This window comes from Tyto alba, unplaced genomic scaffold (genome assembly GCF_018691265.1).
Source record: "Tyto alba isolate M040663 unplaced genomic scaffold, T.alba_DEE_v4.0 Super-Scaffold_26, whole genome shotgun sequence".
In the NCBI taxonomy this organism is placed as follows: domain Eukaryota; kingdom Metazoa; phylum Chordata; class Aves; order Strigiformes; family Tytonidae; genus Tyto; species Tyto alba.
The window spans coordinates 1,228,923-1,256,910 of NW_024881300.1; the positions used below are offsets into that span (position 1 = coordinate 1,228,923).

Genomic DNA, 27,988 nt, shown 5'->3' on the forward strand with positions numbered 1-27,988 from the left:
TATGGTGGAGCAGACACTGATTTATGGCCTGTGGCTTCCGCCTGCCTGATCAAGGTGCTAGTCCTGAAGAAGGCCGGTGTCTCATGGGAAAAGGCAGCCCCGCTGCTGTAATTCAGCGCTGGGAGGATTGCAGCATGCGGGGGAGTCCCACGCCGGAGCAGCTCGGGAAGGGCTGCAGCCGTGGGAGAGAATCCAGTCGGAGGAAGTTAGTGACCCATGACGGAGCAGTGTGGGAAACGCTGCGGCCTGTGGGAGGAATTCAAGTCAGAGAAAGTTTGTGGAGGACTGTCTCCTGTGAGAGGGGGACCACGATGGAGCAGGAGGAACAAGTTCCGGACACTCCCCTCACCAAAGATGAAGGAAGTGGCAGCACTGACTGCACCCCCCATTCCCTGCCCCTGCGCCCCTGGGGGAGGAGGTAGAGATATCGGGAGCAGAGCTGAGCCCGGGAAGAAGGGAGGGGTGGGGGAAGGTGTTCTCAAGATGTGGCAATGCTTCTCACTGTCCTACTCTGTTATGTGTTGTTAGTGTCTGTAATAAATGTATGTTCTTTTTTTCCTTCCCCTAACGAGTCTGCCTTTTGCTCATGATCATAAAAGGGGGATTTTTCCCCATCCCAGTCCTATCTCGAACCCCAAGCCTGGCTCTCTGTCCCTTCTCATTGCCGGAGGGGAAGGGAGAGAGAGCTGCTGCATTGTGGTTGGCTGCCAATCGGGCCTAAACCATGACAGTGAGAAACAAAGACTAAACTAAAAAGATCTCCCCTGCCACCCCTCCTCCTTCCCAGGCTCGAGCATCTCCTCCCCGCCAGGCAGTGCAGAGGGGACGTGGCACCCGGGATTTTGCTTTGACTCTGCTCTGCATCCGGAGCCTCCGTGGGCTGCAGGGTGGGGATCTGCTCCGCTCTGGTTCTCCGTGGGCTGCCAGGGGACAACCTGCTCCCTACTGATCTTCTCCCCCGGCTGCAGGGGAGTCTTGGCTCCAGCACCTCCTTCTTCACTGACCTGGCTGGCTGCAGCGTCGTTCCTCATGCATTTCCTCCCTATTCCTTCCTCCCACAGCTGCTGCACAGCCTTTTTACCCTTTTTTTTAAACCCATTATCACAGCAGTGCCACCAGCGTCGCTGCTGGGCTCAGCTTTGGAGGGGGCTGGAACTGGCTCTGTCTGACCCGGGGGGGCCAAAGGCCGCTCCCACAGCCTCCCCCATCCCTCTGCCAACACCCTGCCCCATAAACCAAATACACACAATTAACTCCACCTGAGCCAATCTCTCCCCCAGTCTACCTACCACGTGTGCACCAGAAACTTTAATCTCTCAAATGGTCTTAAATTATTGCTTGCTAATTCCACATGAGATTTAGTTATATAGAATTATATACAAAGTGTATTTTCCCATTTCAATTTGCATCAGTGGACACCTGGTGTCACAGGAGGGTGATGACGTATTGTTGACACAGACTAGACTTGCACAGGGGGACGAACCCCAGGTTTGAAAGCCCTGGCTCTGGAAAAATACACAGCTGTAACAAGGGTCTGTTTTTTTGGGGGGAAGCAGTACACAACTTTTGTCTTTCGAGCAAACAACTAGTCAGTATGAAAAGCATGACCACAGCTGAATGCCTGCTAGAAACATTCTGAATAACGCAATACGGTAGCCTTCAGCTCACTGGAATTAAGCAGCATTTCCATCACACAGAATATATGCAATATTTTATTTATCAGAGCTGCACAAGTATTCAAAGGTAACTAAAAATTCAGGATAGTCAGATTACACGTACTAACAGCTGGTGAGATCCAGCAGGCTGGCGTGGCAGCCACAGCACAACCGTTCTCTTGAACTGATGCCGTCGACCGCCTGCTGCCCCACTAGTTACTGGTGGAAAACCAGTGCAGGGAGCAGCTAGAGGGAACTGCCTAGAGCCCGCCTCTGGGAGCAGCCCGTGCTCCCAGCCCCGGGGCCACCACGGCTGGGGATCACTCTATTTCCACTCACAGCAACCGGGATCAGGAGCTTCCTGTACTCCCACGGGAGGTAACGCTCTATCAGCACATTCAACGGCATCTTGTCTGTCACCAGCCCTTGCCTTGGTTCAAAAAAAAAAAAAAAAGAGGAGAGAAGAGAAGAAGCAGGGTTGTTAGGGAAAAGTGTTTCCACTCAAACTTAGGAGCAGAGTAACATTTTTGCGTTTAACAGCTGAGAGGCTGTGGCTGCTTGTGACAGAAAAGCTAGGCCCCGCGTACGGCGCAGCCATGGGGTGAGCCCACCCGTGAACGCAGCCCGGGAGGGGCGGTGCAGCCCAGCCTCCCCGGCAGGTGGGTGTTTGTCACGGGGAGAGAGCCAGCGCGCCGATCTTTACTGAAGAATAAGCTCATTGCTTTTTAAATTCACAATCCACCTGCCATGGGATAAATTTTACCTTTTATAGGCATACACAGAATGAGGTAACAGAAGCAAAGAGCTCATTACCCAGCAGATTTTTTACATTCCCAATTCAGAGGTGGTTGGCATTTTCAAACTGTGTAGGCCACGTAGTTTTCTAGTACACCATTTAGCTGATTGGCCTGAAAAATCAGTATCTCCCAGTCTTGTAGAAAGGAGGGAGGAAAAAAAGGAGCGTTTATTCATGCTTTCCTTGTGGAAGGAACAAAAATACTGTCCTTATTCATGAACCAGGAACAATTCCTGATCACTTTATGAAGCAGTGGAAAGGTATAAAGACATCCAGAAAAAGGTAAAATAGCAAAAGTACAAAATCCTCAAACCTGGCCAACTAAACCATCGCACCTCAGCCTGTCCATACTAACTTCAGCACAAACCTGGCATGTGAGAAAATTTAAATCCCTGGCCCAGGACAGCAACAGAATATTCTTTTTATGCAGCAGCACCAGCTCTGCACAGGCCCATGCAAAGCCAATGCCTTTAATCAGATGTGCCCTGCAAAATCTCTCAGGTGACTTTAACATCCCATCTGAAAACTCTGCCAGTGGGAGACAAGGAATAACAACCTGGAGTAACGACTGTAAATGAGAAGGGATCAATCTGGTTTGGGCCCTGCAGAGGTTTACAGAGGGCTCCCAAGCCAAGAACAAGTCCCTTGTATTTCGGTCACGGGACAAAATAAATTCAGGCACGAGATGGGGGAGCTGAGGGAGCCCACAGGGAAGAGCAGCAGCGGAGGCTCTGGGAACAGCTCACCCGGGCCTCTGGCCACTGTGCCCCTCTGTGGGCTCGCAAAGCGGCAGCACGAAGGGGAACACAGATGTTAGGAGCAGCCAGCCCTGACCTGCCAGGCTGGAGGCTCGTTCACCCGCTCTGGAGAGGAACTGTCAGCTCAAACCTTATCAGCTTTTGCAGAAGCAGGAACTACCTGAGAGGAGGTGGTAGCGAGGTGGGTGTCGGACTCTTTTCCCAAGTAACAAGTGATAGGATGAGAGGAAATGGCCTCAAGTCGCACCAGGGGAGGTTTAGACTGGATATTAGGAAAATCTCCTTCACTGGAAGGGTTGTCAAGCTCTGGAACAGGCTGCCCAGGGAGTGGTGGAGCCACCAACCCCCGTGGTATTTAAGACATGTAGATGCGGTGCTCAAGGGACATGGTTTAGTGGTAGATTTGGCAGTGTGAGATTAACGGTTGAACTCGATGACCTTAAAGGTCTTTGCCAATGTAAATGGTTCTATGATTTTGTTTGGAAGAGTGAGTCATCAAAACAGATAGCAGGGCATGTGAAAACGCTCACGCTGTTTCAGGTGGAAGCACTTTTAGCAAAGAGATCGCTCAGGGATGCAAATGGTGCAGCCCAGCCTCTCGCACCTACTGTTCCTCTGCCTTTTCTACCGACACCATTTCACTCCCAGCCCTAACTGCTTCGCCCTTGCACACATCCCCCTCTTCTTGCTACTTGTTCCTCAGCTGCCTCCTGCACTCCCATCCCCTCACTACCTCCTCTTACCCCTCATCTTACTCTACTTCCCCTTACACCGTCATTGTGGAATATAAAACTCAAGTCCACAAATGTCCTCCCGGGACAGAAGGCCAAGTGGCATCAGAGTAAATCACAAGATACCACGGTGACTGTGGAAATACTGCTAGTGCACACCACCCTGCCCACGACAGTCTTACTGGGCTACCAAAGCACCACCAAATAACTACTACATGTTAGTAACAACCCTCCCTTTACCTTCTCATGAGGACTTCCAGGTCAGCCCACTCCACCGTCTTCCTCCTTGCGTGGTTGGCGTAAGCTTCCAGATCATTGCATAGCTGTTTGAAGTATCTACTGCAGCTGAAGGATTGAGGAGGGAAATAAAATCAGGCTGCGAGCGTGTGACCACCACCCAACTCACCCAGTTCCGCAGGGCAAGTTGCGCCAGAGCTGCTCGCCTGCCAGGGAAACCTGGGGGAGAAGAAACGCTCCAGAACCACCCCACCGCCGCAGCGCCTACAGGATTAGCGTGCTGCTAGCGAGAGGAGATTGTGCATGGTGCAGTTTGTACTGGCTGGGGCAAAAACCCAGAGCGCTCCTGCAAGGCTCCTGCGTTGGTCACGGACAGCCTCACAGCAGGCAACAGCACCCAGCGCGTTTCTGCCCTCGTTTTACCCAGCCCGCCCGTGACTCTCCCCAGCTGAACAGGGAGGGCTGTCAGCTTGGCAGCAGCACTCCTGACAGGTTTGTTATTTCAGGAGAGAAAAGAAAAAAAAAAAAAAAAAAAAAAAGACTAAAAAGAGTGGGAAGAGGAGCAGTTTGCTGTTGCTTACCTTTTTTCAACGATTCTGAACGCGTCTCTGGACACGGGCATTTTCGCATAATGGCTAAATATCTTTTTTATCAAGCTACTTGCTACTTCAGGCTCACTACTTTTCCTCCGTGGCACTCCTGAGCTCTTTGGAACTGGCTTAGCCCGCACTGGCTGCAGAGGAGACCTTTGAGGGAAATTGGAAATTCATATATCAAATGAACAAACACAGGGGAGAAGCAGAGAACACCAGGCTGAGTTCGGGCAAACTTCGTGCTGAATTTAAAGGCGTAAGAACTACATGGAGCTCTTCATTCTTTCTCCCTCCCAATTCTTCAAAACCCTCGTGCCCATGAAGTACAGTTTGCAGACAGTTCATGTGGCATTATGACCTTGGAAGGAGCAATCCAGGCTCAAGATTCCTGCAATAACCGTGCCACCATAACAGATAGTCAGCAAACTATAGCTCCCTCCAACACATAAATGCAGTTTTCACTGCATCCTGTAATTTTAACTGTCCAGGAGCACACAAAGTTTGAGGCATCCACAGGCTACCTCTGCATCTGCAGACAGGAGAGTCTGGTCTGCAGGGTACACTTTTACACCATTAAACATTTTGTTTAGTGGGGTTTGGGGGTTTTTTGTTTGGTTGTTTCTGCATTTTTTTTTTTCCTAAATAACATTAAGTCCCAAAAGAAATTACAACTCTCTTCCATTCTAAAAAAGGAAAAACTGTAATAGGAAAAAAGGGAAGTCAAATGCCTGGCTTCACTCAGTAGACAAGTGGAAAACAACAGAAAAGACTGGGAATCTCAGGCTGACACATGCAAAACCCACAGAGGCGGTGCATGGATCATCTGATTCTCTCTCCAGCCCACCTGCACGTTTTTCTGTCAGAACCTCAGAGGCAGGTAGAAGAGATCAGCCCCAGAAATAAAATGTGTGAGACAAAAACCCCAGTCATCATTTCAGTCTCCTTGGTTACTGCTTCTGTGCCTCACTTTACCCATTTGTCAATGATTATGTATGTTTGGTTCACAGGAGCAGGGCAAAAACTGAAGTTTAGGACTGTATGAGACTTTGGTGTTTCTAAATGAAATGCTCTGTGGCCCTAATTGGTATAGCTGATCACAGTAGAATTATACCAATATGAAAAGATTATTTTATAGCAGAATGTCTTTAAGTGTGGCTCTCGCATGGCTATTGCTCCACTACATAACCTAGAGTATTCCTTGGGTTTTTAACGTGAGCATCACTACCTCGGGAAGCAAGCAGGCCAACTCAGGGTCAGACTGGGCTACATAAAGTGCAAACAAACCGCGCATTTTTATGTGCAACAGCTTCCTGTAATCAAGGTTCTGAACCCGTAACTATGATCGTCTGTTATCTCAGCACGGCTTAAAAGCCTGAAAAATCTGTCAGTCTATTAACATGCAGGAATTCCTAGAAAGAACATGCATCCAAATACACAGACATCTTTAGCCAATGAGGAATAAAACTGTCCACAGCGGAATTAGTATTCAGACATGCTCTATATATTTGTGTACATATATACATATAAAAAGAGCGTGCCTCAGTGCAAAATCCCACAGCAAATCTGCATTCATTCAGTTCCACTCCAGCAGAGTATCAAAGATTCCTTTTTCTACTTTATATTTCAATATTCATGATTACAGCAGTCATCCAGCAGCTTCTGTAAGCATCATTCACCTCTGCTGACAGAAGTAAAAGGCACAAGAATTTGGTTTTATGGGCTGGAAAATTCCTCCTGTTCCCTAGGACCCACTGTTAGTTGGTTTGATGAAGCATATGGCTTCACCAAATTTCTAGTTAAGAGAGTGACAAATGTTAATTAATTTGGAGTAATGCAGAAGACAGGTTCATTTTCTGCCTCTAGGTGAGCTTCATTTTATGCTCAATACATGGCAACTGCATACAGCTTTAGCCTTCTGAAGTCAATACAAATATGTCGTTTCACACTGTCCTGGGCTGAGTGAGTGGTGGAGTTTTTTTGGTGGCAGGGGAGGGGGCTATCGGGGCAGCCCCCTGTGAGAAGCTTCTCGAAGCTCCCCCAGCTCCACGTCAGCTCCACTTCTGTTTGGGAAATTGAGCCAATCGGCTGCGCCTCTGCGATAACGTATTTAAGAAGGGACGTGGTGACGGGCAGTGGGACTGGTGAGGAGGAGTTGCTGCAGCTGCATGAACACCAAGGTCAGTGGAGGAACGGAGGAAGAAAGGAGGGGGGAGGTGTGCCGGAGCAGAGACCCCCCTGTACCCTGTGGGGAGACGGCAGGGCGGCCCCCCCTGCCACCCATGGAGATCTACGGTGGAGCAGACATTGATTTGTGGCCTGTGGCTTCCGCCTGCCTGATCAAGGTGCTGTTCCTGAAGAAGGCCGGGGTCTTGTGGGAAAAGGCAGCCCCGCTGCTGTAATTCAGTGCTGGGAGGATTGCAGCATGCGGGGGAGTCCCACGCCAGAGCAGCTCGGGAAGGGCTGCAGCCGTGGGAGAGAATCCAGTCGGAGGAAGATAGTGACCCATGACGGAGCAGTGTGGGGAACGCTGCGGCCCATGAGAGGAACTCATGTTGGAGAAAGTTTGTGGAGGATTGTCTGCTGTGAGAGGGGGACCACGATGGAGCAGGAGGATCAAGTTCCAGAGACTCCCCTCACCGAAGATGAAGAAAGTGGCAGCGCTGACTGCACCCCCCATTCCCTGCCCCTGCGCCCCTGGGGGAGGAGGTAGAGATATCAGGACCAGAGCTGAGCCCAGGAAGAAGGGAGGGGTGGGGGGAAGGTGTTCTCAAGATGTGGCAATGCTTCTCACTGTCCTACTCTGTTATGTGTTGTTAGTGTCTGTAATAAATGTATGTTCTTTTCTTCTTCCCCTAACGTGTCTGCTTTTTGCTCGTGCCCATAAAGGGGGATTTTTTTTTTCCCATCCCAGTCCTATCTCGAACCCCAAGCCTGGCTCTCTGTCCCTTCTTATTGCCAGAAGAGAAGGGAGAGAGAGTGGCCGCGTGGTAGTTGGCTGCCGACCAGGCCCAAACCATGACACACGTGATCAGTGTAACATAATCTGTAATTCCCCCTCTTCTGCAAGGGCCTCTGCATCCCGTACTGGAATCTATGGCTCCAGGGTAGCACACCAGCTGAAAAGCTCCTAGGTAAAGGTATTGGCCTCCAGCACAAGAAAATATTACAAGAACATTCATTGGAAAGGCTTGAGGCATCAGCTCTGCTCTGGGAGAGTGCTAGCACTTGCTCGATAGAACAGTATTCAGTTGCTAAAGCAGTGAATGAAGTAAAGACTTCAGGACTGCTTAGTCTGTGCTACAGCTGATAAAACACACAACAGACAAAGCTGGGCTCAGTGCTCTCCCCCCAACACACACCTCTACCAGGCCACTGCTGAAGGTGGCTTATACTTACTTACAAACAGTGAGCTTTGCAGGACGTGGAGTTGACAGCAGTGGCTTGCAGGCTGCAGCACGGACAAACTCGGGTGTCTTCATGGAAACCTCTAGGGAAAGAAAAAAAAAAAAAAAAAGTACTTGAGGAACTGAACTCTCTTTTTTGGAGTTCCTGCATCAAGCAGTGCAACAGCAGACAGAAGCCCAGCCAGCTTTCCACACATCTGGTCCAGAGCCAGCACAACTGCTTCCCTCGCGCTGGCCCAGCCCACCAGCCCTGAGCAGGAACACACGCTCAGGCCAGGCTGCAGGAGCTAATGGCTGGGCTGACTTAAGCTGTCAACAAGCTGTAGCATCTTTTCCCAAAGAGAATTTCAAAGTTTGCAAGTGACCTCATTGCCATCCTGCTAAACCAGTGGCAAATTCTACTTAACACAGGACGAGCGGAGCAACAAAATCGCATTGCAAGGGCTGGTCTATGAGCATCTCCCATATTCAGATTTTCATAAAATCCCTCCAGCTAAGGCTCAGGTTATAGTCAGTACCTCACCTCCTCTTTGCTGTGAACTACCCAAAGCAGTTTCCCTCCAAGTCTAATCCGCATCCTCTAACTTCACTTTTGAACTTTTTTACTTCTTAACAAGCAAGAGCAGGAAAGAAAACAATGTTAACAGAATTGAAATACTGACCAACTTCCTGCCTAGAAGAGGAATGGTCATGGAGGGCTTCTTGCCTACCAGTTTCCCTTGCACGCTGAGTGTAGCCCAAAAATCCAGCATATCTGGTACTGGTGTCAACTTTGCAACCCTCCCTAAGAGCCAGGACACCTGCCCCATTACAGAAGCCAAGTCCAACTGCTAGAGGCCTCAGAGGTCCTACTGAGAGTTTAATTCCACAACCTAAAGGGTCAGGAGTCTCTTGGAGAAAGCAGGGCTGGGTGAACTACCATGGTTCTTTGCATTAGCTTCTTCTGAATAAGTATGTCTGTGTGCTGGAGGGACAGGGAGCAGGGTGCAGGGGAAGAAGCTAGTTATGCTGAGATTTCTGAGCTACGTTTTAGGACAAGAGTGCATAATTTTTCAGCTTTTCTTCCTTTCTTTGTCCAATGAGACCTGTAAGATGCTACTCTTACTGTTCCACCCTACCAGCAGAGATTTTCATTGAGATCTTCCCATCTCTGCATACAGCTGTGTTAAAGCATGTTGATACACTACTGTAGATGCCCCAAGACCACCTACAGCTCTTCTTGTTGCAAAAGTGTACCAGTTCAGCTGTCATCTTTGCACTTTCCACACTGCACACACACACATACAGGCATTGACATCCTCCTCATTACAGCTGTACTTTCCCACAGTGCCTCAAATCCTGGCAACAGGATTCGTTTAGGATGTCTTTAGCTCAGTTTTTTATTTCAGTGTGCTGTATTTCAAAATACTTTAAGACCAGTCCCAAAAAGACACCACTGAAACACACTGGGCATTCTCAGACATGACCTTGTTCGAAGAGAACTCAGGCTGATGTGCATGTTCTTCCAAAAGGCATAAGCACTCTTGGGGCAACAAAGCAGACTGATGCAGTGTCTGAAGAACTGTTTAGAAACAGACACTTCCTCTCAGCTTTTTGGAAAGCCAGCCTACTCTTCTGGTTAGCTGGAAAGGAAATCTGTAAATACATGTACAAAATATGGGGTTCTAAATTAGATTTAAAGTCTGGAGTCATGTAAACAGCTGTGGAAACAGCAGTTCAATGCTAAGACATTAAAACATCAGTACAAAGCAAGGAGTTGGGAAGGAAGGAAGAATAAAATGGAAGAAAACCCTATGTCACTGTATAAAGCCACTCTGCACTCAGTTTTGTCTATTTGTGCATTTCCATTACCTTCACCTCAAAAAGTACAAGGTGGTCTACATCCCCGAAGCACCTGATGAGGCAGGAACAATCTGGCCCTAGGAAAAGCAGCCAACAGCTTCCCCTGGACTATCTGGTGGACTAAGCAGTTAATCACGTTATTAACCTATGCTGTTCCTTGATCTATAGAGAGATAACAGGGAAGAAATTCTCCAACTGCCTTCTGCTACTGTTGCAATAGTTTTCTTACCTTCACTCCCAGGGTCTTCAGCTTCATCCTCAGTAGGCTCTTCTTCCAGACCATCCAATTCTACCATGATTGGCTGGTGGTCTAGTTCATCTGCTTGTTCAACATCTTCCTTTAATGGCTTCATCCCAGATTTTTCAAAGGAGGAAAAAGCATGAGCATGCCTGCTCAGACTTCCAGCCCCAACACCTTTGGCAATCTCATGTTCTAGATTCCAAAGCAGGAAAAAAATATCACTGAAACAAGTATCGTAGCCAAAATTTCAGAGCACTCATGAGAATGAAACCCAACTTTCCATTCTTGAAAACGTTGCCACCTATTATATTCCTATCTTCAAGGATTAGGGTGTCAATACATGGAGCTAGATAACCTAAGGCACTGATGAATCCTCAACTTTTCCCTCTACTATGTCTAGGTGGGCAGAGGTCACACACAAAAAAAAAGCACTTGGTAATGTGGAAAAAGCCCGTGAGATTTGAGTGAAATTTTTATCTGAGCTGCTTGAAATGAACTTCCTTTAATAAGAACTTTTATCTCAAAAGAAGTCTTACCGAACCCTTAGTGCAGCATTTTGAACACAGAACCCAGCAATTCAGGAAAAGTAACTTGGGAGATCCTGATTTGCCAACACACACAGAAGGTCTCCAAGCTTTACCAATCTTTGCCTGGTTCTAGAACTCCCACTAGTAAATTTTAACTAAGCTTCACACAATTATATATTTCTAAGCAGTATTGCCAATATAATTTTGTTTTCCATTTGAGCAGAACGCAATCTTTCAGCTTAAAATGCCATAACTAGTTCAGTATTTTCCCAGCATTTATCCCAAATTCCATAATGCAGAGAGCTAACAAGTCTCTATCCCAGCACTGGTGTCAATAATGCAGCCTGAGAGGTCTCTGGCATTAGAGATAGTCTTCAGTATTAGAGGTTAGCCACACCACCTTTGGGAGAGCCTTGGTGTTGAACACTGCCTTTGGCTATTCCCTCGTCTTCTGAAGGGGCCATTTCTGTTTCAGCTCTGGCATGGTGTGCCATAGTTATCCACAATTCTGCCTTTTGGGGCAGTTTCTTTTCCAAATGTTCAGAACATCCAGCATTTGCACGATGCTCTGCAGTTAAAACTTGAAATTCTATCATCAATCTTATCTACAAAAAAACCCCAGTCAACCACCACCATACACTTCAACAACCAACAAAATTTACTCATGCAGTAAACTCAGCAGCAGCCATAAACTATAAATAAGGGAAGCAGATGTAGTTCCCTTCCACAAGTTTACAGCTGCAAAATGCACTTTTCCCGTGTTTGCTCCACAGCCACCCAATTAGGGCACACGTCAGATCCCAATGAAGGAATTTTACTTATCAGTAAGCAGAGCTCCTCCACATCTGCCATCTCTATGTCTATTCTTACCTTTGGGGATTGTCTGAAAGACCAATTTCTTTTCCTTTAAGTCTAACAATACATGGAGTTTGTGCTCAGCTTCTCCTCCCCATTTCCTGTTTTTCTAAATAAACAATTTTGCAAGAGATATATTGCATTATAAAGAGGGGAGCACCTAGCAGTGGTTTTAACCAACTCAGGAAAGCCTCTAGCAGGCAAGGAGAGGATAAATCAATGGACAGGTGGTTTGCATGCCTTAAAAAAAAAAAAACAAACTGAAGTCAGCTACTGAAGTACCAAAGAGTATGTAAGTACGCCTTTTCCCTACCTACCATATCTACAGTCCACACGTCTGTTACTACGTAGCTCAATCCCAGCAGAAACCAATGCAGATAATTGTTTGGAGAAATCTTACTGGGAACTCAGAGTATTGTCACTTGCTGAAGGGTTTGGAAATCTTTGCTGAGCCTAGAACTGGAAGATGTGAAAGTGGATTTTTACCATCCTCTCCAGGGACGGGGAGTTTTCACACTCGAAACTACAAGCAGCAACGTCTTGGGAGCCCAAAACCCCAGTGAAAGGGACAAGGAAATCGGACCACAGATCGTGTAAAAACCAGTAATACCAATCTCACCAACCAGAATATGGGGCTACCTACCCCACCACGGGGAAAAATCTTGCCTAAAGTTAGGTAAAATATTAACTAGCTTTGTGGGGAGAGAACAAAAGCTCAACTTCACATAAGCCCTGCCTAAGGCAGAGAGGCACCAGTCAATCTCTCACACTACTGGATCCCTGCTGGGATACAGTACTTTAACACTGGAGCACCAGATGTTATTGACACACTCAGGTCTTAATTTCTACTGATTTCTTCACCCGTTGCTAGTAGCAATACCTCCCGTAGTTCAGTACAACCTGCCAGCTGTCCGTGCCAGCTGCCACTCTCTGCTTTCTGCACTGAGAGATCAGCAAGCTGTTTGTTTCAATTTGTTTGCTAAATTATCTCCTCCATGCTGCTCAAGGCTTTTCTTTTTAAATTTCTTGTATTTCACTCCCATTGTCTTTCTTCCAGGCTGAGCAGTCCTTATCTTTAGTCGCTCAATGTACAGAAACTGCTCCATCTATTTGATCATCCTTAAAGGTAAAACTGTTTTTCTCTGCACCTTCTCTAGTTTTGTTAAATCTATTTGGACGCAGTGTTCAAAAGGTGAGAGTGACAATAATGTCCATAGAGGCAAAGTGACATTTTGTCATCTGTTCCTTTCATAATAATTTTTACGTTGTTTGCTCTTCTGACCATCCCCCAAGATTTGAGCTGGTGTTCACAGAACTGTAACAACCCTGAGGTAACTTTCAATCAATCTCAAGAGTCACATCCCATTTAAACTTCACACTCCACAGGCGCACCCACGTAAAAATATAACAGGACAAAAGAATCATGAAAGCTCACAGGATGCCAACCTTACGCAACTGTAAATTTAGAGGTGCAGACTATCTGCTACCTTAATGAACTAACCTAAAAGAACTGTTTAAAACAAAAGGCTGTATTATCATGATAAAAAGGCAACATAATTTTCCTGATACACCCAGTATGTTCAAGCAATTACTTCTGGGCACTGCAAGTATTCAGTTTAAAGTTCTAATAACAAAACTGTTGGTGCTATAGACTGTTCAGATTCCGTACTGCCACAAGGTAATTCATATGAAACTTCAGATGTAATTAAGCCTGCATGGCAATGATCTTCTCTCATTTCCAGACACCGTTGAAGGAACAATGGAAAAGCCTTACAAAGGATCCCAAACTCGACTGCGGAAAACTGAATTCGACAGAATGAGAATCTGTGACCACACATACTCAAAGCTTTATGGAGTGACTGGATGACACCTGCCACCCTCAGCACCTGTGCAGTTTTTGCCGTCTTAGAGTAAGGCAAAAGGATTTCAGAGAAAACAAAGAATGTGCTTGTGAAAGCAGGCAACTTACATGGCTTGCTCTCTTCCAGGAACAAAGAGGTATTAAGGCCCAACCTATAGTGACAACCTTTATTACTTAAGGGAGGACAACCTTCAAGCTCTTAACAGAAAAAGATGCTGGTTAGTACTGGAGAAAAATAATGGCCAACAGGGCTTAAATATAGTAAAGTGTTGAAATGTATACAAACAAAAGGAGCGATTAGCCAGACGTATTCCTTGCCAAGAGGGAGCTATTCATCTCTCCTGTGGGAACATAAGCAGTACTACGGACCTACCAAAAAACCATGAACCTTTATTCTATTTGCAGTCACTGTGAACAAAGCAAATACTGACAAGAAAGCACATGCGCAAGTCACAGCGTACTTTTAGAAAGCTTGTCTGGAAGTGCTCACAGTGTTTCTGATATGACTTGAATTAAATTATCTCCAGCATCTACTGCACAATAAAGTCTTATTTTACTCTGCAAGTCAGCCAAAAAACTCTTGGTTTTTATCAGACTGAAGTACCCTACTTCCCTGCAACACTGAAAGCACTTCTTACCCTCTGGAAATCTCTTCCTGTTCCACTTTGTTCACTGCATTAGCCATCTCTTCTTCTGTATCACTTACATCTAGGTCTTCAATTATATGGGACATTTTTCTCACAGACACCCTGAAAAATCTCTCAGGCTTTAGAGTGACAGGGGAGCTGAAACATTTCCTTTGGCTTCTAGATGACAAGGAAAAGCTTCATCTATTAATAGCCAGAAATCGAGAGCATTACTGTGCCCTCAGTACCTTTTTAAACTTTCTTTTATCTTTCCTGGTAAGTAAAAAACCAACCAAGCAGAGAGAGGAATACGCAAAAGAAAATGCTCTTTCTTTACTTGGAACAGTTTAGGGAGTTCACATTGTATCTTAGGAACCAGCTGGAAAAGTCCTCGCAACTCTTTTTCAGTTCACACTGAGGAGCAACCTTGACGTCAACTACCTTTGGTAGAACAGCAGAACTATATAACGATTAACTTTGCTAATGCCTTACAAACTTCAGCATCTTTTAAGACACTCTCTTGCTGCCCCTCCTCTTCCTCTCATTTAATCCAGTCCCCTATTCCATGTCCTCCACACTTTTCTCCATGTTATCTATCTAATCTATCTGCCCTAAAAGTGCCTGCCAGTGGACTCTTCAGAGCAACGAATCTCTTTTTTCTGTTCATCTCTTGCCTCGCCTTTTCAAAACAACTTTTCCCACCAAGCTTGCCACAGACAACCTGCGAGAAGCAGAGTATGGTGTAACAATCCACCAGGCATTAATTTCTGAGCTTTCCATGGCAAGAACTCTTCTCCTGGCTTGAGCAGTACTGAACACACCAACCGTATCTGTGACATATAAACGACCTTACCAAGGTAAAGGTCTAGACTAGTAATGCCCCAAGATGACTTCTTACCCTGTCTACAATTCCTACGTATTACCTCCTTATCTCACCATATTTGTGCTCAATTTACAGCATCCACTTCTGGGCTCCCCAGTACAAGAGAGAGATGGATATACTGGAGTCCAGCAAAGGGCTACCAGGACAATTAAGGGCCTGGAGCACCTCTCCTAGGAGGAAAGGCTGAGAGAGCTGGGACTGTTCAGCCTGGAGAAGAAGGCTCAGAGGGGGATCTCATCAATATATGGAAGCATCTATCTGAAGGGAGGGCGTAAAGCAGACAGAGCCAGGCTCTTTTTAGTGGTGCTCAGTGCCGGCCGAAGAGGCAACAGGCACAGGCTGGAACACAGGAGGCTCTGTCTGAACATAAGGAGACACCTTTTCACTTTGAGGATGACTGAACACTGGAACAGATCGCCCAGAGTTTGCAGTCTCCATCCTTGGGGATGTGTAAAAGCTGCCAGGACACAGTCCTGGGCAACCTGCTCTAGGCGGCCCTGCTTGAGCAAGGCGGTTGGAGAAGATGACCTCCAGAGATGCCTTCCTACCTCAACCATTCTGTGATTTCAGATAACACCTGCTAAGCCACAAGTCCTAACCCATAGTACTCACCGCCAACCACCACCTCTTCTAAAACAGGAAGCTGTTCCATTGCGTTACTCTGCTGGGAATGATCTTGCATACCTTCTGGCTGTTTTGCAGGTGTTTTTGGAGATACACGAGTATCAAAATGCTCACGATTGGAGATTAAGCCCTCAGAATATCTTCTCTCATTTGTGCCCACTCTGGATACCAGGTGCACCAGCCCTGCTTCCTCTTGAGCTGCATCAGAAATCTTGCTTCTCTGTGCTGAAGTTTTTGAACCTGATAGCTGTGGTTCAAGAGGAGAAAGCTTATTTTGGCTCTGTTCATCAAACTGAGGCTGAAGAAAGAGCTCCGTGTTACTCAGCACGATTTCTGCATCACTTGTCTGCATAGCTGTTTGAATCCCAGATGCTGTTTTTGAGTCCACAAGATAGTCCTCTGCTGTTTAGAAAGTTTTAAAACAAGTTTTATGTGAAAAACTGTTGAAGGTCAGAGACACAGATTTATTATCAGGACTTGCATAATTCACATTTTAAGTCATTCAATCAAAGTTTATTCATCCTCCACAGATCAAACACTGAAACTGTATCACCACACTTCAGTGCCCCTGACTTGCTCTACCAAACCACCTCCCCGGTACCCACAGTTATGAACATGATCCCAAACGATTCCTGTGGTATAAATCATCAAACTGGTTAGAGCACATATTTAAGTGCACAGAATCAGAACAGGTACAGATGTAGAGCCTCATTCTAATCTTGCTTCCCAAATTACATTGGATTTCTGTGAACGTGTTAGTAGCCTTTCAATCGTAAAATACAGACCATGCTTCAGTAATTGCTTCTAAAAGCCACCTTATATGACGCTCTCCCTCCCAAAACAGAAGTAACACCACAAAAGAAACCTTTTCTCTTCAGCATGTTCTTTTCCACTCCGCTTTCAAAAGCTTCCATGTCAATAGCTTTGCGATGTTTTGGCCTCCGGAGCAAGCCTCTCTTTTCAACAGAGCCTGATGGGCTCAAGGAACCAAGAGACATGTGAAGAGATCTGTAAAAAGAGGGAAGAAATAATTTTCCAAACCCACACACTCCCCTTTTACCCTCAGATTACAGACACGGGTGCCACTAACAGCAAGACATTTCACAAATTCTTTAGCTAGAAGGCATTTCTCAAAAAAAACCTACCCTGAAAGTGTCATGCCGGTCTACTTTAAACAAAGTTTAATTTCATGGGATCACCTATTATCAGGATATGTGTCACAGAGATCAGGAAACAGACTGTTTCACAGTCTCCTACCTTGAAAGGGCTGCAACAGTATACCTGACAAAAGATTTAAAATTTTTACATTTCCCAAACAAACAAAACAAAACCAAACAAAACAAACAAATGTTTGAGAGTAAAGATGTCCTCTAGATGGCAGCAGGCTGGTAGGACTTCAGAACAAGTCTAAGAAGATGCTTAGAATTCACAGCAAAGTACAGCTACCAACACGCTAACTTTTTTTGAGATGGGAGCTAAGACAGCAACATGCAAAGCACAGAAAAATATTTATCTCACTGTACATATTTTGTATCCTAAAGAGGCTGAGCCATGCTCAGCTACCTCCTGTCCCTCTCTCCAGTGAGCCCAATCAAAAAGGGGGTTCAAAGGATTCAAAGACAGGAAGTACAGAATGCAGCCCTATGAATCACCTTGCATGGGAACACTGGCAAGGGCTGCAGTGAGAAAGGTGATGTAAATTGCTAACCACAGCTAGGATCATGAGCAAAGTGCACGGGCAACACAGGGAAAGGAGTGCTTCAACTTGCTAAAAAGCTTCTGAAGTCCAGGAAAGTTGGACTAAAGATTGCATAGATGCAAGTGATGTGATGAGTCAATTAACAGGCAGAGATAATATTCTAAGGTATACTGTGTACTGATTTATTGCTGGAAACGTGAAAACGAAAGGAAAAAAGAAATGATCCTAACAAGTAAAAAGAGGAGCGATAGTAGCAAACAAGCTAGGCCAACCTGGGCACACAATGCAGAGCCACAATTTCTGAAAATCACAAAGTATGTAGTGTAACACCTTCAAATTCCACCACCAGAGAGGGGATGATTGTATCATTACTAACATAGGTCTTCATCATGAACCCAGGTATCTGTACTGTGTACTGTTCTTCACAACTACAGAGGTGATGAATCAAGGCAGCTCTAGTTAGGACAGCCAGAAATTAAGACATTTTAGTTTAAACTCACCGAGCCAAAATAATGCTGTCCAACGTTGACTGAGCTAGAAAAAATTGGTGACATGTTAGCTGAGAAATTACCCACTACACAACAGGCTACAGGAACGCCCCAATGGACCTTCCTCTTTCCAGAGTCAGTTACATGACAGTCCTCAAAAGTTACATTTTGGTGAGAAAATAATTAGGAGACAACTTCACTTTACAATTTCTTGTCTGCATTTCAGAACTGTGTATTAGAATTCTAATAAGCAATTTCTGAAAGGGTAATAAACCAGTTATTTCAAACAAAATTTAATACGGCACGTGCCCTCACAATCAATAACATTAATTTTACCACATTAATAGCAAGATGCAAGTCTAGGGCCTCGGTCACAACCACCCTTCAGCAACCCACACCAAACATTATAGCATGTGGAAACTTTAGAATTACAGATAACTACTCCACAGATTGTTGGTGAAACCGTAACTCAAACCTGTTCTATTCACAAAGTCCCCAAAATCCAAAAGCAGATCTGGAGAGCAGGGACATAACCATGCTCATACTAGAAAATACTGGAGGATGCCTCCTCTGCTTTCACAGAGCTGCCCGCATCTTATCAGAATACCTTCAGACCGGGTATCAGGCTAAAGACAAGTTGATTTTTTGACCACAGGAGAGTCAGGGTGGGATTCAGCTCCAGATTAAAATATCCAAGCACAGGTATCTATGTTCCCATTACAGTCAAGCACAATTAATCAAATGTAGGTGTCTCCTTTAGGGTGAGCTGTACCACCCTCCATACTCCACTGACTAGATCTCCCCTAAACTTAAGGGCCTCAGTTACCTACCGCACACACAGGCACCGATCATCCCTAATTCAGAGCTGAATCACACCCTTGAATTCTGCTCTAGTTGCTACTGCCAACAGGGTATGTAAAACCAAGGTGTGGTGTTTTACCTGCCTCTCAAACTGCAACTAAAATGACAGTTACATTTACCACATTTGCAAATTCATGTTTAAAGAGAGGATTTATGCCAATATAAAACATTATTTCTTTTATAAAACTACAAACCCCTTCTTTCCTCCAACAAGAACTTTACAATTTACTCGATATAACTGCAACAAACAGTATACCCTTTGTTGTATTTTCAAGTTGCTGGAAAATTGAGGGGAAGACAGGGATTGTTCCCTTTGGAGACACTTCAAAACTCAAAGAGGACCAAGTTGGAAAAATGGTCAAGGAGGTATAAACAACCAGGGCAGAGCCTGTACCTTGGCTCAAAAAGGCTTATTTGAAATTTGATAGGAGGGGGGCTTTTACCTTCTCTGCTATCCCCTTTGCATAAGATGCTACAATCTTGCTTCCAAACGTACAACTGCCCAGCTGAGAAGTTACTAAGAACTAAACAGCAGCAGATGAAAATCAGTTGGCAGCAAATGCAGTGCTGAACAAGGCAGTTTTTGACTGTAGCCTTACCTTTTTTCTTGGGAAGTCGTCTGTCTGCTGCTCTCTCAAATTCAGAAATGCTGACTTTCTTTCTCTTCTTATTCATATGGAATGTGGGGATATATGTGTCCTCAGGAACAAAGTCTGGCAGTTGCATTTCCACCCTACCAATACAAACCAAGCCTTTAACAAAGGACAACATGATCACTTAGCCACCCTAGAAACGTCCCTGTAATGATGCTGAAAAGCAAATTAAAATTATTTGTCCTTGCTGCAGCACAAGGAACTAATCAGCAATTAGCTCAGCAAATGCAGGAACATGCCATCCCCTCCTACTAAATCAAAGTAAATTTCACAAAGAGAATCAAAACTTGAGCATGTATTCAAAACAACTGGGCTGAGAAAGGTCAGACTAGAGTAAAAGGTGGGACTTCCAACAAGCCGCATAGGTCTCTTCTACAGGACACAGAAGCAATCAGGTTTGTCAATCGTTATAGTGTAAATGAAAAAGCCATCATCATGAAACAACATCAGGTATTGTTACTGGAATGGGGTAATTAAGTCACTCTCCGAGACTCAATTTTGGAGTTTTAGAAAGCAGGCATTCTTCATTACAGCACTGGCCACACAGGGGAGAGCTCCTCCTAATGCGTGTGTGTAAAGACAATAATTGACAAAGACTTATACTATCTTAATCATACATATTCATTACATTTTTATCATCTTTGTAACTTTTCCAGGAACTCATTTAGCATATGTTAACGTCTTTTGCACATATCAGTTGGAGTCTTCAGGTGGTTGTCAGGGGTCTGCAGATGAAGGCTCGTAGTCTTCTTCACCGTGTCTGCCAGCTGACCCTTACTTCTGCACAAACTCAGTCCTGTGGTCACGTACATCTTGTCCTCCCAAGGCTGGCCTGGTCTGCTTTTGTTGCTAATTTGCAGCTTCTTTATGTTTCTTTGCACCTGATACTACAAGGCCAAACTGTCTCAAGTAAGATTATTTATGAGTTCCTCATCCTACAGTTATTCTACCTATTCCTCAAAACATTAGTTTGTTTGGTCCCATCTGCACAACGGTTAAATAGTTAAAACAGCTTAAATTGATCTTAATAATTCTATTCCACAAATAAATATTTTCTAATAATTTCAGTTCACAGGTATCAGTATCACAAAGCACACTGGTACATGGAATATCCCAGTGAGGCACTGGATCCAGATCACAAAGTTTCCGAGTTGTTTTCCCCCTTCACCAAGAAGTTCCAAGAATCCCCTCTCCTGAAGGTCACACTCAGGCAGTGAGCTGCTGCCAGCACTCCCTACCGTGCCCTGCAGAACTAGAGCAGAGCATCCCTCCCACAGCAAAGGGCCCACATTCAGCAGCTCTGTATTCTTTGCTGCAACAAATGTGGCTTCAATACAGCAAGAACGGCAAGGTGATCGTGTTTATGGGTCTCTCCCCCTTACCAAAGACATTCTCTACCACTCAGAAACGTAGCTAAGTTTCATTTCTTATTACGAGCATAACATAAGCCTAAGCATTAGAACTAACTGGGTTGTAATGGGGAACAAATGTAAAGCCGTGGAGAAAAGGATTGCTCATTTTTTTGCATCTATCCTCGAATATGCTATTACAACTAGTGAAAGCAGTGCCTTTCCAAATTCAAGAAAGTACATCCTTCCTTGAGCTGAAGTGAGATGGAATTTTTTAAAAAAGGCTAAGCGTTTTTTAAAAATTTTAAAATGTGTTCAAAAAGACTGTACCTGTTTAACAACTAGCTAACATATGGAATATAAAAGCCTGTAAAGATCCAACCATCTGATCTTTTCATTTAAGACAAACTGGTGAGAAGCACATTCAGAGATGTTAAAGAACTACAACAAGCAAAATCAAGAAGGAATTAAAATAATACCGCTAATCTTTTTTTAATCTAAAAAAAAAAAAAAAAAAAAAAAAACCAAACACCAAACCCCAAAACCCAAAAGAAACCAAGCTACCGCACTTACAGAAATCTGGTTTTAGTTTTCGTATTAAAAAAACAGAAAGACACAAGTTTACCTAATATTTTAGATGATTTGTTTAAGGTTGCTTACGGTCAATGCAGAAAGTTTAGCTATAGAGGCAAAACAAAAGAAATCACTTTATTTAAAAGAGTCTACTTTGCAATAAGCAAAAAAGCACAGAAGTGTTGTGACAAAACTGACAAAAGCAAATTAAGACCTATCACTGCTACCGGCTTTCTCCTCTTTCATAACAAAATGGAAGTAAATGAGCCACCCTTCAGCCTCTCCAATTCAGTCAGGCCTATTAACTTAAAATATTAATGGTGACTAAACATGAATAAAAGCAGCTGAGCCTTAGGCAAACCTCACCTCCAAACCATCCTACGGGAAGGAAGTTACCCCCAGCAGCCCAAAACAAGGACGACCAAGAAGCAGGGACACCGTAAAAAGCTACAGCAGCCTGTGTTCTGAATACAAGACACAGGAGTCACTCCTTACACCCCAGCATCGTCAGCACACCGCCTGTAGCCTCGGGGAGAGCCAAGAACAACTATTTTAATATGTCACAGACAACTAAGCTGGCTTCCACCAGACTTATTGCATCCAGCACTTCCACTGCAAATAGATATCAAAAGCCTGCATTTAAGAAAGGGGACTAAGCACAAACCTGCAGCATTCAGTCCCTCAGCGCCAGTGATTCCTATGCAGCTCTGAAAGCTGGAGAGGTATTTCTGAAAACCCTACCCGACAGAATGCAATTCTGATCACTGAAACAGAAGTAGAGAAATCCTGCTCCCCAACCCCACCATAGGAACTACAGCTATATCTGGTAGTGTAAAAAATAAAAGTACAAATTTTTAAAACTACTTACGTGTTGGAAATCCTTTTCGATGGGAGTTCTGACTGAGCTTCTTTTGTTTCTTCATGTTTAGATATTTGAGGTACTAGAGGTGAAACTTCTGGTACTGCCAACAAACCAAAACATTTCCTTTTCAGAATTCAATACAGCGGAGTGTCAAATCTACGCTACAGTTTGTAAATTACATTTATTAGCAGGTTAAAATAAAGACCGGGTGAAAACTATTTGGGTTCTACTCCTAGGAGGGCTGGCACGTACAGTGACAAAGCCAACAGCGACAAATGGCAGCACGGGGCTCCCACGTCCTGCCACGCAGCTGAGCTGAAGTTTGCAACAGCGCACGCCTCTAGAATTTACACACAATCCTCCAGCTAGAGGTAGCACAAAGACTACACCCTTGCTCACGAGTGTGAGAAGACTGAATGAAGAGGATTTTCAAGACTGATTTCATCACCACAAGACCTGGTCTTTGAGACAGAGTTGTATTGCATGACCTTGTTCAACTGCACTGCAGCCATTCCTCTTTCACATACATCAGTCTGGATCTCTGTTCCCCATAACAGGGGCAGAATAACAGTACAAAAGAACACCTCCTGTTCTCAGCCCCACCAAAACATTGTCCTTCTGTTCTCATTCTTTCTGGAAAAAAAAAAAAAAAAAAAAGATACTTGCAGGTCTTGATGAGTCTCTTGATAATAGTCCGTGGCGTGTCGTTGTCAAAATCAGGGAACACAGTTGGTCGCTGCTTCACTGTGGTGCTTCTGCCAGAATTATTCTTCTTTCCTGAATCAGGTACAGTCTACAGAGAGAAATCAGCAATGTGCAATTCAAAAATCCTGTTCTTATCATTAAATATGAACCCTAGCATCAAAAGCATTCAGCATCCGTCTTCTAATAAAACCTAAGCTAGCTAGCATGAAACATTTTTAAAATTCTGTAAAAGAAATTGCGCACATTTACTTTTTAACAATGTTGACGCTTCATTTTTGGGCAGAAGACAACTCGAACAACAGTATGCCATTCAGGGTGGCTTCAATGCCCAACTCTCACCCTGGGCAAAAGCCCGAGGGACTTGAAAACACGGCCCATGACCCTCCATCCCTCACAGCCCTGACCTAAAACAACCCAAAAAGGGGAACTAGAAGAAAAACATAACCGAGGTGGAAGGCTGTAACGACCCTTCGGCAGGCGGGAAATAGAGGAGTTTTGGCCTGTTTTTCGCGTCTAAAGGTGAAGGAGAGTAGGGGAGCGTCTTTTGTCCCCCGGGCTCTACTCCAGGGGTCTGGCGTCTCCCTCGCACCGGGCGGGAGCGGGCAAGCAGCGCCAGGCGACCCCCACCCACCCGCGGGGCGGGGCGGCCCAGCCCGGCTCTCCCCGCTCCTCCCGCACACCCCGCGGCGGTACCACCGGATCGGATCGGATCGGATCGGACCCCACTCGCCACCTTCACCGCGAGTCGCGTCAGGTAACGCCCGCTGCGCCGGGCCCCTCCGCGCTGCCGCCGCTGGCTGTCCGCCATGGCCGGCTAACGGCCACCGCGCGCGCCCAGCCACCTCGCGCGAGATCGCCTCACGACGCCCCACGGGCGGTGGAGGGGGCGGGGCCTGCCGCGGCGGAGGGCGGGGCCTGCCGCGGGGGGTGGGGCCTGCCGCGGCGGGGGGCGGGGCCTGCCGCGGGGGGGCGGGGGGGGGGGGACGGTCGGCGGCGGGGGCGGGGGCGCAGCGCAGTGTGGGGCGGGTAGTTCCGGCGCGGCGCCGCCGCCGCGGTGCATCGTGGTCCGCGTAGTTCCGGTGCGGCCGCGGCGGGCGGCGTTGGCGGGCGGCGAGAGGCCGCGGTTGGCCTTGTGGGAGCTGTAGTTCGGCGGGGGTCCCCCGCGCCCGCTCTCCCCGCCGCCGGGGCCGCCCAGGGGTCCGTTCCCCGGCCGGGGAAGGCCGCCCCGCCATGCCGGGCTTCACCTGCTGCGTGCCGGGCTGCTACAACAACTCGCACCGCGACAAGGCGCTGCACTTCTACACCTTCCCCAAGGACGAGGAGCTGCGGCGCCTCTGGCTGAAGAACGTCTCCCGGGCGGGCGTCAGCGGCTGCTTCAGCACCTTCCAGCCCACCACGGGCCACCGCGTCTGCAGCGAGCACTTCCAGGGCGGCCGCAAGTCCTACCTGGTGCGGGTCCCCACCATCTTCCCGCTGCGCGGCGTCAACGAGCGCAAGGCGCAGCGGGCCGCCCGCCGCCCCCGCCCCGCCGCCGCCGCCGCCGCCGCCGCCGCCGCCGCCGCCGCCGCGCAGGGCTCCGGTGCCGCCGCCGAGGTCCCGGCAGGGGGCGCGGCCGAGGACGTGAAGCCCATCGACCTGACGGTGCAGGTGGAGCTGGGGCCCGGGGCGAGCGCTGGGCCCGGCCCCGGGAGGCTGCCGTCGGCAGCGGGGGAGGAGGGCCCGGTGGAGGGCGGCCCCCCGGACCACTCGTACTCGTTGTCGTCGGGCACCACGTCGGAGGAGCTGCTGAGGAAGCTGAACGAGCAGCGCGATATCATCGCGCTGCTGGAGGTGAAGATGAAGGAGATGAAGGGCAGCATCCGCCGCCTGCGCCTGGCCGAGGCCCAGCTCCGTGAGGAGATCCGCGAGAAGGACCGGCTGCTCCACGCCGCCAGCGCCGGCACCCGCAAGCGCCACGGCCTCTGAGGGCTGCCGGGGCCCGGCCCGGCGCGGGGGGGGGATGCCAGGCAACGGCGCGGGGCTCCCCATCAGCCTCTGCCGCCCTCGGGGAGATGCCCGGCTTGAGCGGCGGCGGGACGGGCTGCAGCCCCGCTGCCCGCTCCCTCCTGCCCCCCACTGAAGCAGCCCCCCAGCCAGGCAAACCTGGGTTCCCCTGCCTGGACGGGGCGGCCGCTGTCAACTCGATGCTGAGCCCCGTTACCGATCCACCGTCACCCCAGAGCTAGCGCTGCGGGCTCCACTGGGCCCATCAGCACCCTCTCTGTGCCGGCAGAGGCAAAAAGCGCTTTTTTTTTAGGCTAGATGGGACCCGTGTCACCACAAAGTGGACGTAGGGTGTCAAGTTTTCAGCAAATAAACTCGCTGTGTGTTAAGTGAGGTAGCAGCAACACTACCCCCTGGAGAAGGCGTGTCTGAAAGCGTGGTTGGCACTGTACCCTTCGTAGGAACGAACAACGATGTCATGTTTGGCCTTGCTTAGCAGAGGCACGAGGAGAGCTTTAGAAACCCTCTCAGGGTGATGTGTTTCTTCAGTAAATTACTGATGCCATAAAAGACTGCTGTTTCTAGCGTGAAAGAAACCCCAGATTAAGGAGTGCTCTTGTACTATGTAGTTTCTGCTTTCTCCGCAGTACATACGTATTTGTTACAGATGTCTCGATGCTCTCAACACTAGTAAGGATTGCGATCTGGTACAAAGAACCCGGTGGCGTTTGATGGCTGTAGTTTATCTCATTGGCTTAAGAACTCCCCTCTAATGAAATGGAGGCTTTGTAGCACATCGGAATTTAAATACTTGGCTTTCGTTCAGAGAACCGGGATGAAGCAGAAGCGAAGCGAGTTTATCTGCAATGGTTGCAAACCCTTGCTGTTTAATCCTAAACTAGATGGCATGACTAATAATCTGTACATTAGGCAAGACCTCACTGAAACGTGCTTGCGTGTTCTAAACCGAGATTTAAGAGTATTGTAACAAATCTATGTGGAATGATTGTGTAGTTTCTGTTTCTAGCCAGCATTAGTCCCCTCACTTGCAGCAACAGGAAACCAAATCAACGTTGGCTAGAAAGAGGGTAGTGGAGTGAGGGTAGCAAGGCTACTAGTCTGGCCTGGAAACATACTTCCAGGTTAGCTGGTGGAACAGATACCTCGGCACTGAGGAGGAGGAGGAGGAGGAGGAGGAGAAGGAGGAGGAGGGTATCTGGTGCACCTGCGTAGTTCTGTGGTGATATGTACTTAGGGGATACGGCTTTGATAGCGATGGATGTTGAAAACTAAAAGGCAGTTCACCACAGTGTGCCCGTAATTACACTTGAGGGAGGAGTGCCCAGGTGTCTTCTGGGTCTGTGTGATCTTTCTCCTGTAATTGGAGTGCGTTACGCTCGGTAGATTGGGATGTCAGTTTTACTAAATTTTATAGGAGTATTTTCTAAATGTAAAAAGTATCTTTAGTTTGAAAATATTGTAATCTTTGTAACACTGGCTAACGTAGCTTTACAACTGCCGGTTTCAATACTCTGTATGACTGAACAAAAGGGCACAGTGGGATTTGGTAGCTGGAGGTTTATTGATCATGTAGCCCGTTCAGCTAAAGGCATTGGTTGCCACAGCCTGCTATGTGATGCATGGGTCATTTTTCTATTAACGTGTGTACTGAGTTGGATGGTCGACTGTAAGGATACTACAGGTCTATTCATGTACTAAGTATTTCCCAATATTTCATTTTAATTTATTTTCTCCAATCTGATATATAGCTCTTAACTTCAGCTCTGTGGTATACTGATTTTCCTGCAAGCCAAGTAAGCAGCAATTTTTTTGGTTGGTTGGTTGGTTGGTTTGGCTGTTGGTTTTGGTTTTGTTTTGTTTGTTTGTTTGTTTGTTTTTCAGTAGGGAAAGCAGATACCTGCTACACCATCTGATTTAACATATGTAATTGGTCCAGCAGATCTATATGCTCCCATCAAGACAATAGGCAGCACAACGTCTCTCCTTACAAACGAGACCGGTTGTGGGTCCTAGCTTCTTGAGAACGTGTGTGTCGTAACAGTCGTGGTACTTTTTCTACCATTGGAATGCACTTCAGGACGTTCAGCCATTCAGCCTGCTGGACTGGTTAACTGCTGGACTCTTCACCTTCTCCAGGTTACACTGAGGTGCTAACATGCTTAATTTTAATAAAGTATATTTTGTTTTGTTATGTTTCCTGTTTCTGTGTTGTGTATGTATTTCTGAAAGCCTGTAGCTTGTCTTCTCTTTCACAACATTTTTTCATTCCTCATGAACTCCACAGCTGCAACAGCGTGAGTATCTTTGCATTGATGTACGGTGAGGAAGAGGAGTTAGAGATCTGTTCAGTGTGTTACATGCCTGCCTACACAGAGATTAGAACTGTTTTGATGAACAAATGGCTGTTAGGACAGAGTAGCTCTCTAAATAGCCCGGAGCAATTTTAGCAGATAATAGAGAGCCAGGCTTCCCTCGGGGCTTCTACTGGAGGAAGTGCACCAGGGGTGGAGTAAGGAGAAAGCACAGCCTCCCATGAACCAGCCTAGTGCAAGGAAGAGCTAGCATGTAGTACCTTTGAATCTGTAATTCCCAAAGTTCCTAATTTTGGATTGATTCAGAGCTATTTACCTCGAACAATTGTAAGCGGCAAAAAAATTTCAGCTGTGCCTCCAACATCACATTTTTGGGTTGAACTGGGAACGTTAAATGGAGCTGCATGACAAAAATGAACACTTCCTCATCCGCGCTTTCCTCCATTTGCTGCTCCATCGAGGTAAGTGAGCAGCGGTACTGGCAGTGAATTAAGAGGATAATTCTGTAGGGAGGTACCTTAATATGTTAACAAATAAACTGTATTATTGCTCAATCCAAATGATTTTTCTTCCATTTCAACTCCTCAGCTTTCTGCATCCTGTATTCTAATCTAGCCTATATCCTCGTGGTATTTTTCTTCTACCAGCATCAACCGTCTTTGGTTATTATTTTCCCATGTGTATATTTTGAAACGTTAGCCCTAGAAAAAGACTTGATGAGCATGTATTTAAAATGGCTTTTATTGTTCCAAGGGAAAACCTTGATTTCATCTTCATAACAATCACCCCTACAGATTAAGAGCAACTCCCTTTCTGGGTTTTGAAGATATTTTTAAGTTTTTCTGTAGT

The 27,988-nt window shown here is 46.6% G+C and overlaps 2 protein-coding genes across 3 annotated transcripts; one reads left to right on the forward strand and one right to left on the reverse strand.

Moving 5' to 3' along the window:
• Positions 1-1,699: 1,699 nt before the first annotated feature.
• Positions 1,700-23,699, reverse strand: CENPT (centromere protein T). Of its 2 annotated transcripts, none has more exons than XM_042797491.1 (12): positions 23,563-23,699; positions 22,785-22,911; positions 22,125-22,218; positions 19,281-19,414; positions 17,833-17,866; positions 16,499-16,641; positions 15,622-16,035; positions 10,246-10,449; positions 8,167-8,257; positions 4,759-4,923; positions 4,181-4,285; positions 1,700-2,085 (listed from the first exon to the last, which is right to left on the reverse strand). In XM_042797491.1, exons 1-12 carry the CDS (start codon positions 23,629-23,631, stop codon positions 1,902-1,904), a joined length of 1,764 nt encoding a protein of 587 aa, XP_042653425.1. In that variant the 5' UTR covers positions 23,632-23,699; the 3' UTR covers positions 1,700-1,901. The 2 variants fall into 2 exon arrangements, with proteins under 2 accessions (XP_042653425.1, XP_042653424.1); XM_042797490.1 differs by having other exon boundaries at positions 23,557-23,699.
• Positions 23,700-23,864: 165 nt separating this feature from the next.
• THAP11 (THAP domain containing 11) lies at positions 23,865-27,018 on the forward strand. Its single transcript, XM_042797492.1, has one exon. The coding sequence runs from the start codon at positions 24,054-24,056 to the stop codon at positions 24,786-24,788; it is 735 nt and encodes a 244-aa protein (XP_042653426.1). The 5' UTR covers positions 23,865-24,053; the 3' UTR covers positions 24,789-27,018.
• Positions 27,019-27,988: the final 970 nt, after the last annotated feature.

What these genes read in the sequence shown, in the direction of transcription:
- CENPT (XM_042797490.1), bottom strand. Translation starts at nt 23,631, where the DNA reads ATGGCGGACAGCCAGCGGCGGCAGCGCGGAGGGGCCCGGCGCAGCGGG. An exon ending in ACGACTTCCCAAGAAAAAAG is followed by an intron (nt 17,867 to 19,280) that starts GTAAGGCTACAG and finishes AATTTTTTCTAG; the next exon opens with CTCAGTCAACGTTGGACAGC. An exon ending in GAACATGCTGAAGAGAAAAG is followed by an intron (nt 16,036 to 16,498) that starts GTTTCTTTTGTG and finishes CTTTCTAAACAG; the next exon opens with CAGAGGACTATCTTGTGGAC.
- THAP11 (XM_042797492.1), top strand. Translation starts at nt 24,054, where the DNA reads ATGCCGGGCTTCACCTGCTGCGTGCCGGGCTGCTACAACAACTCGCAC.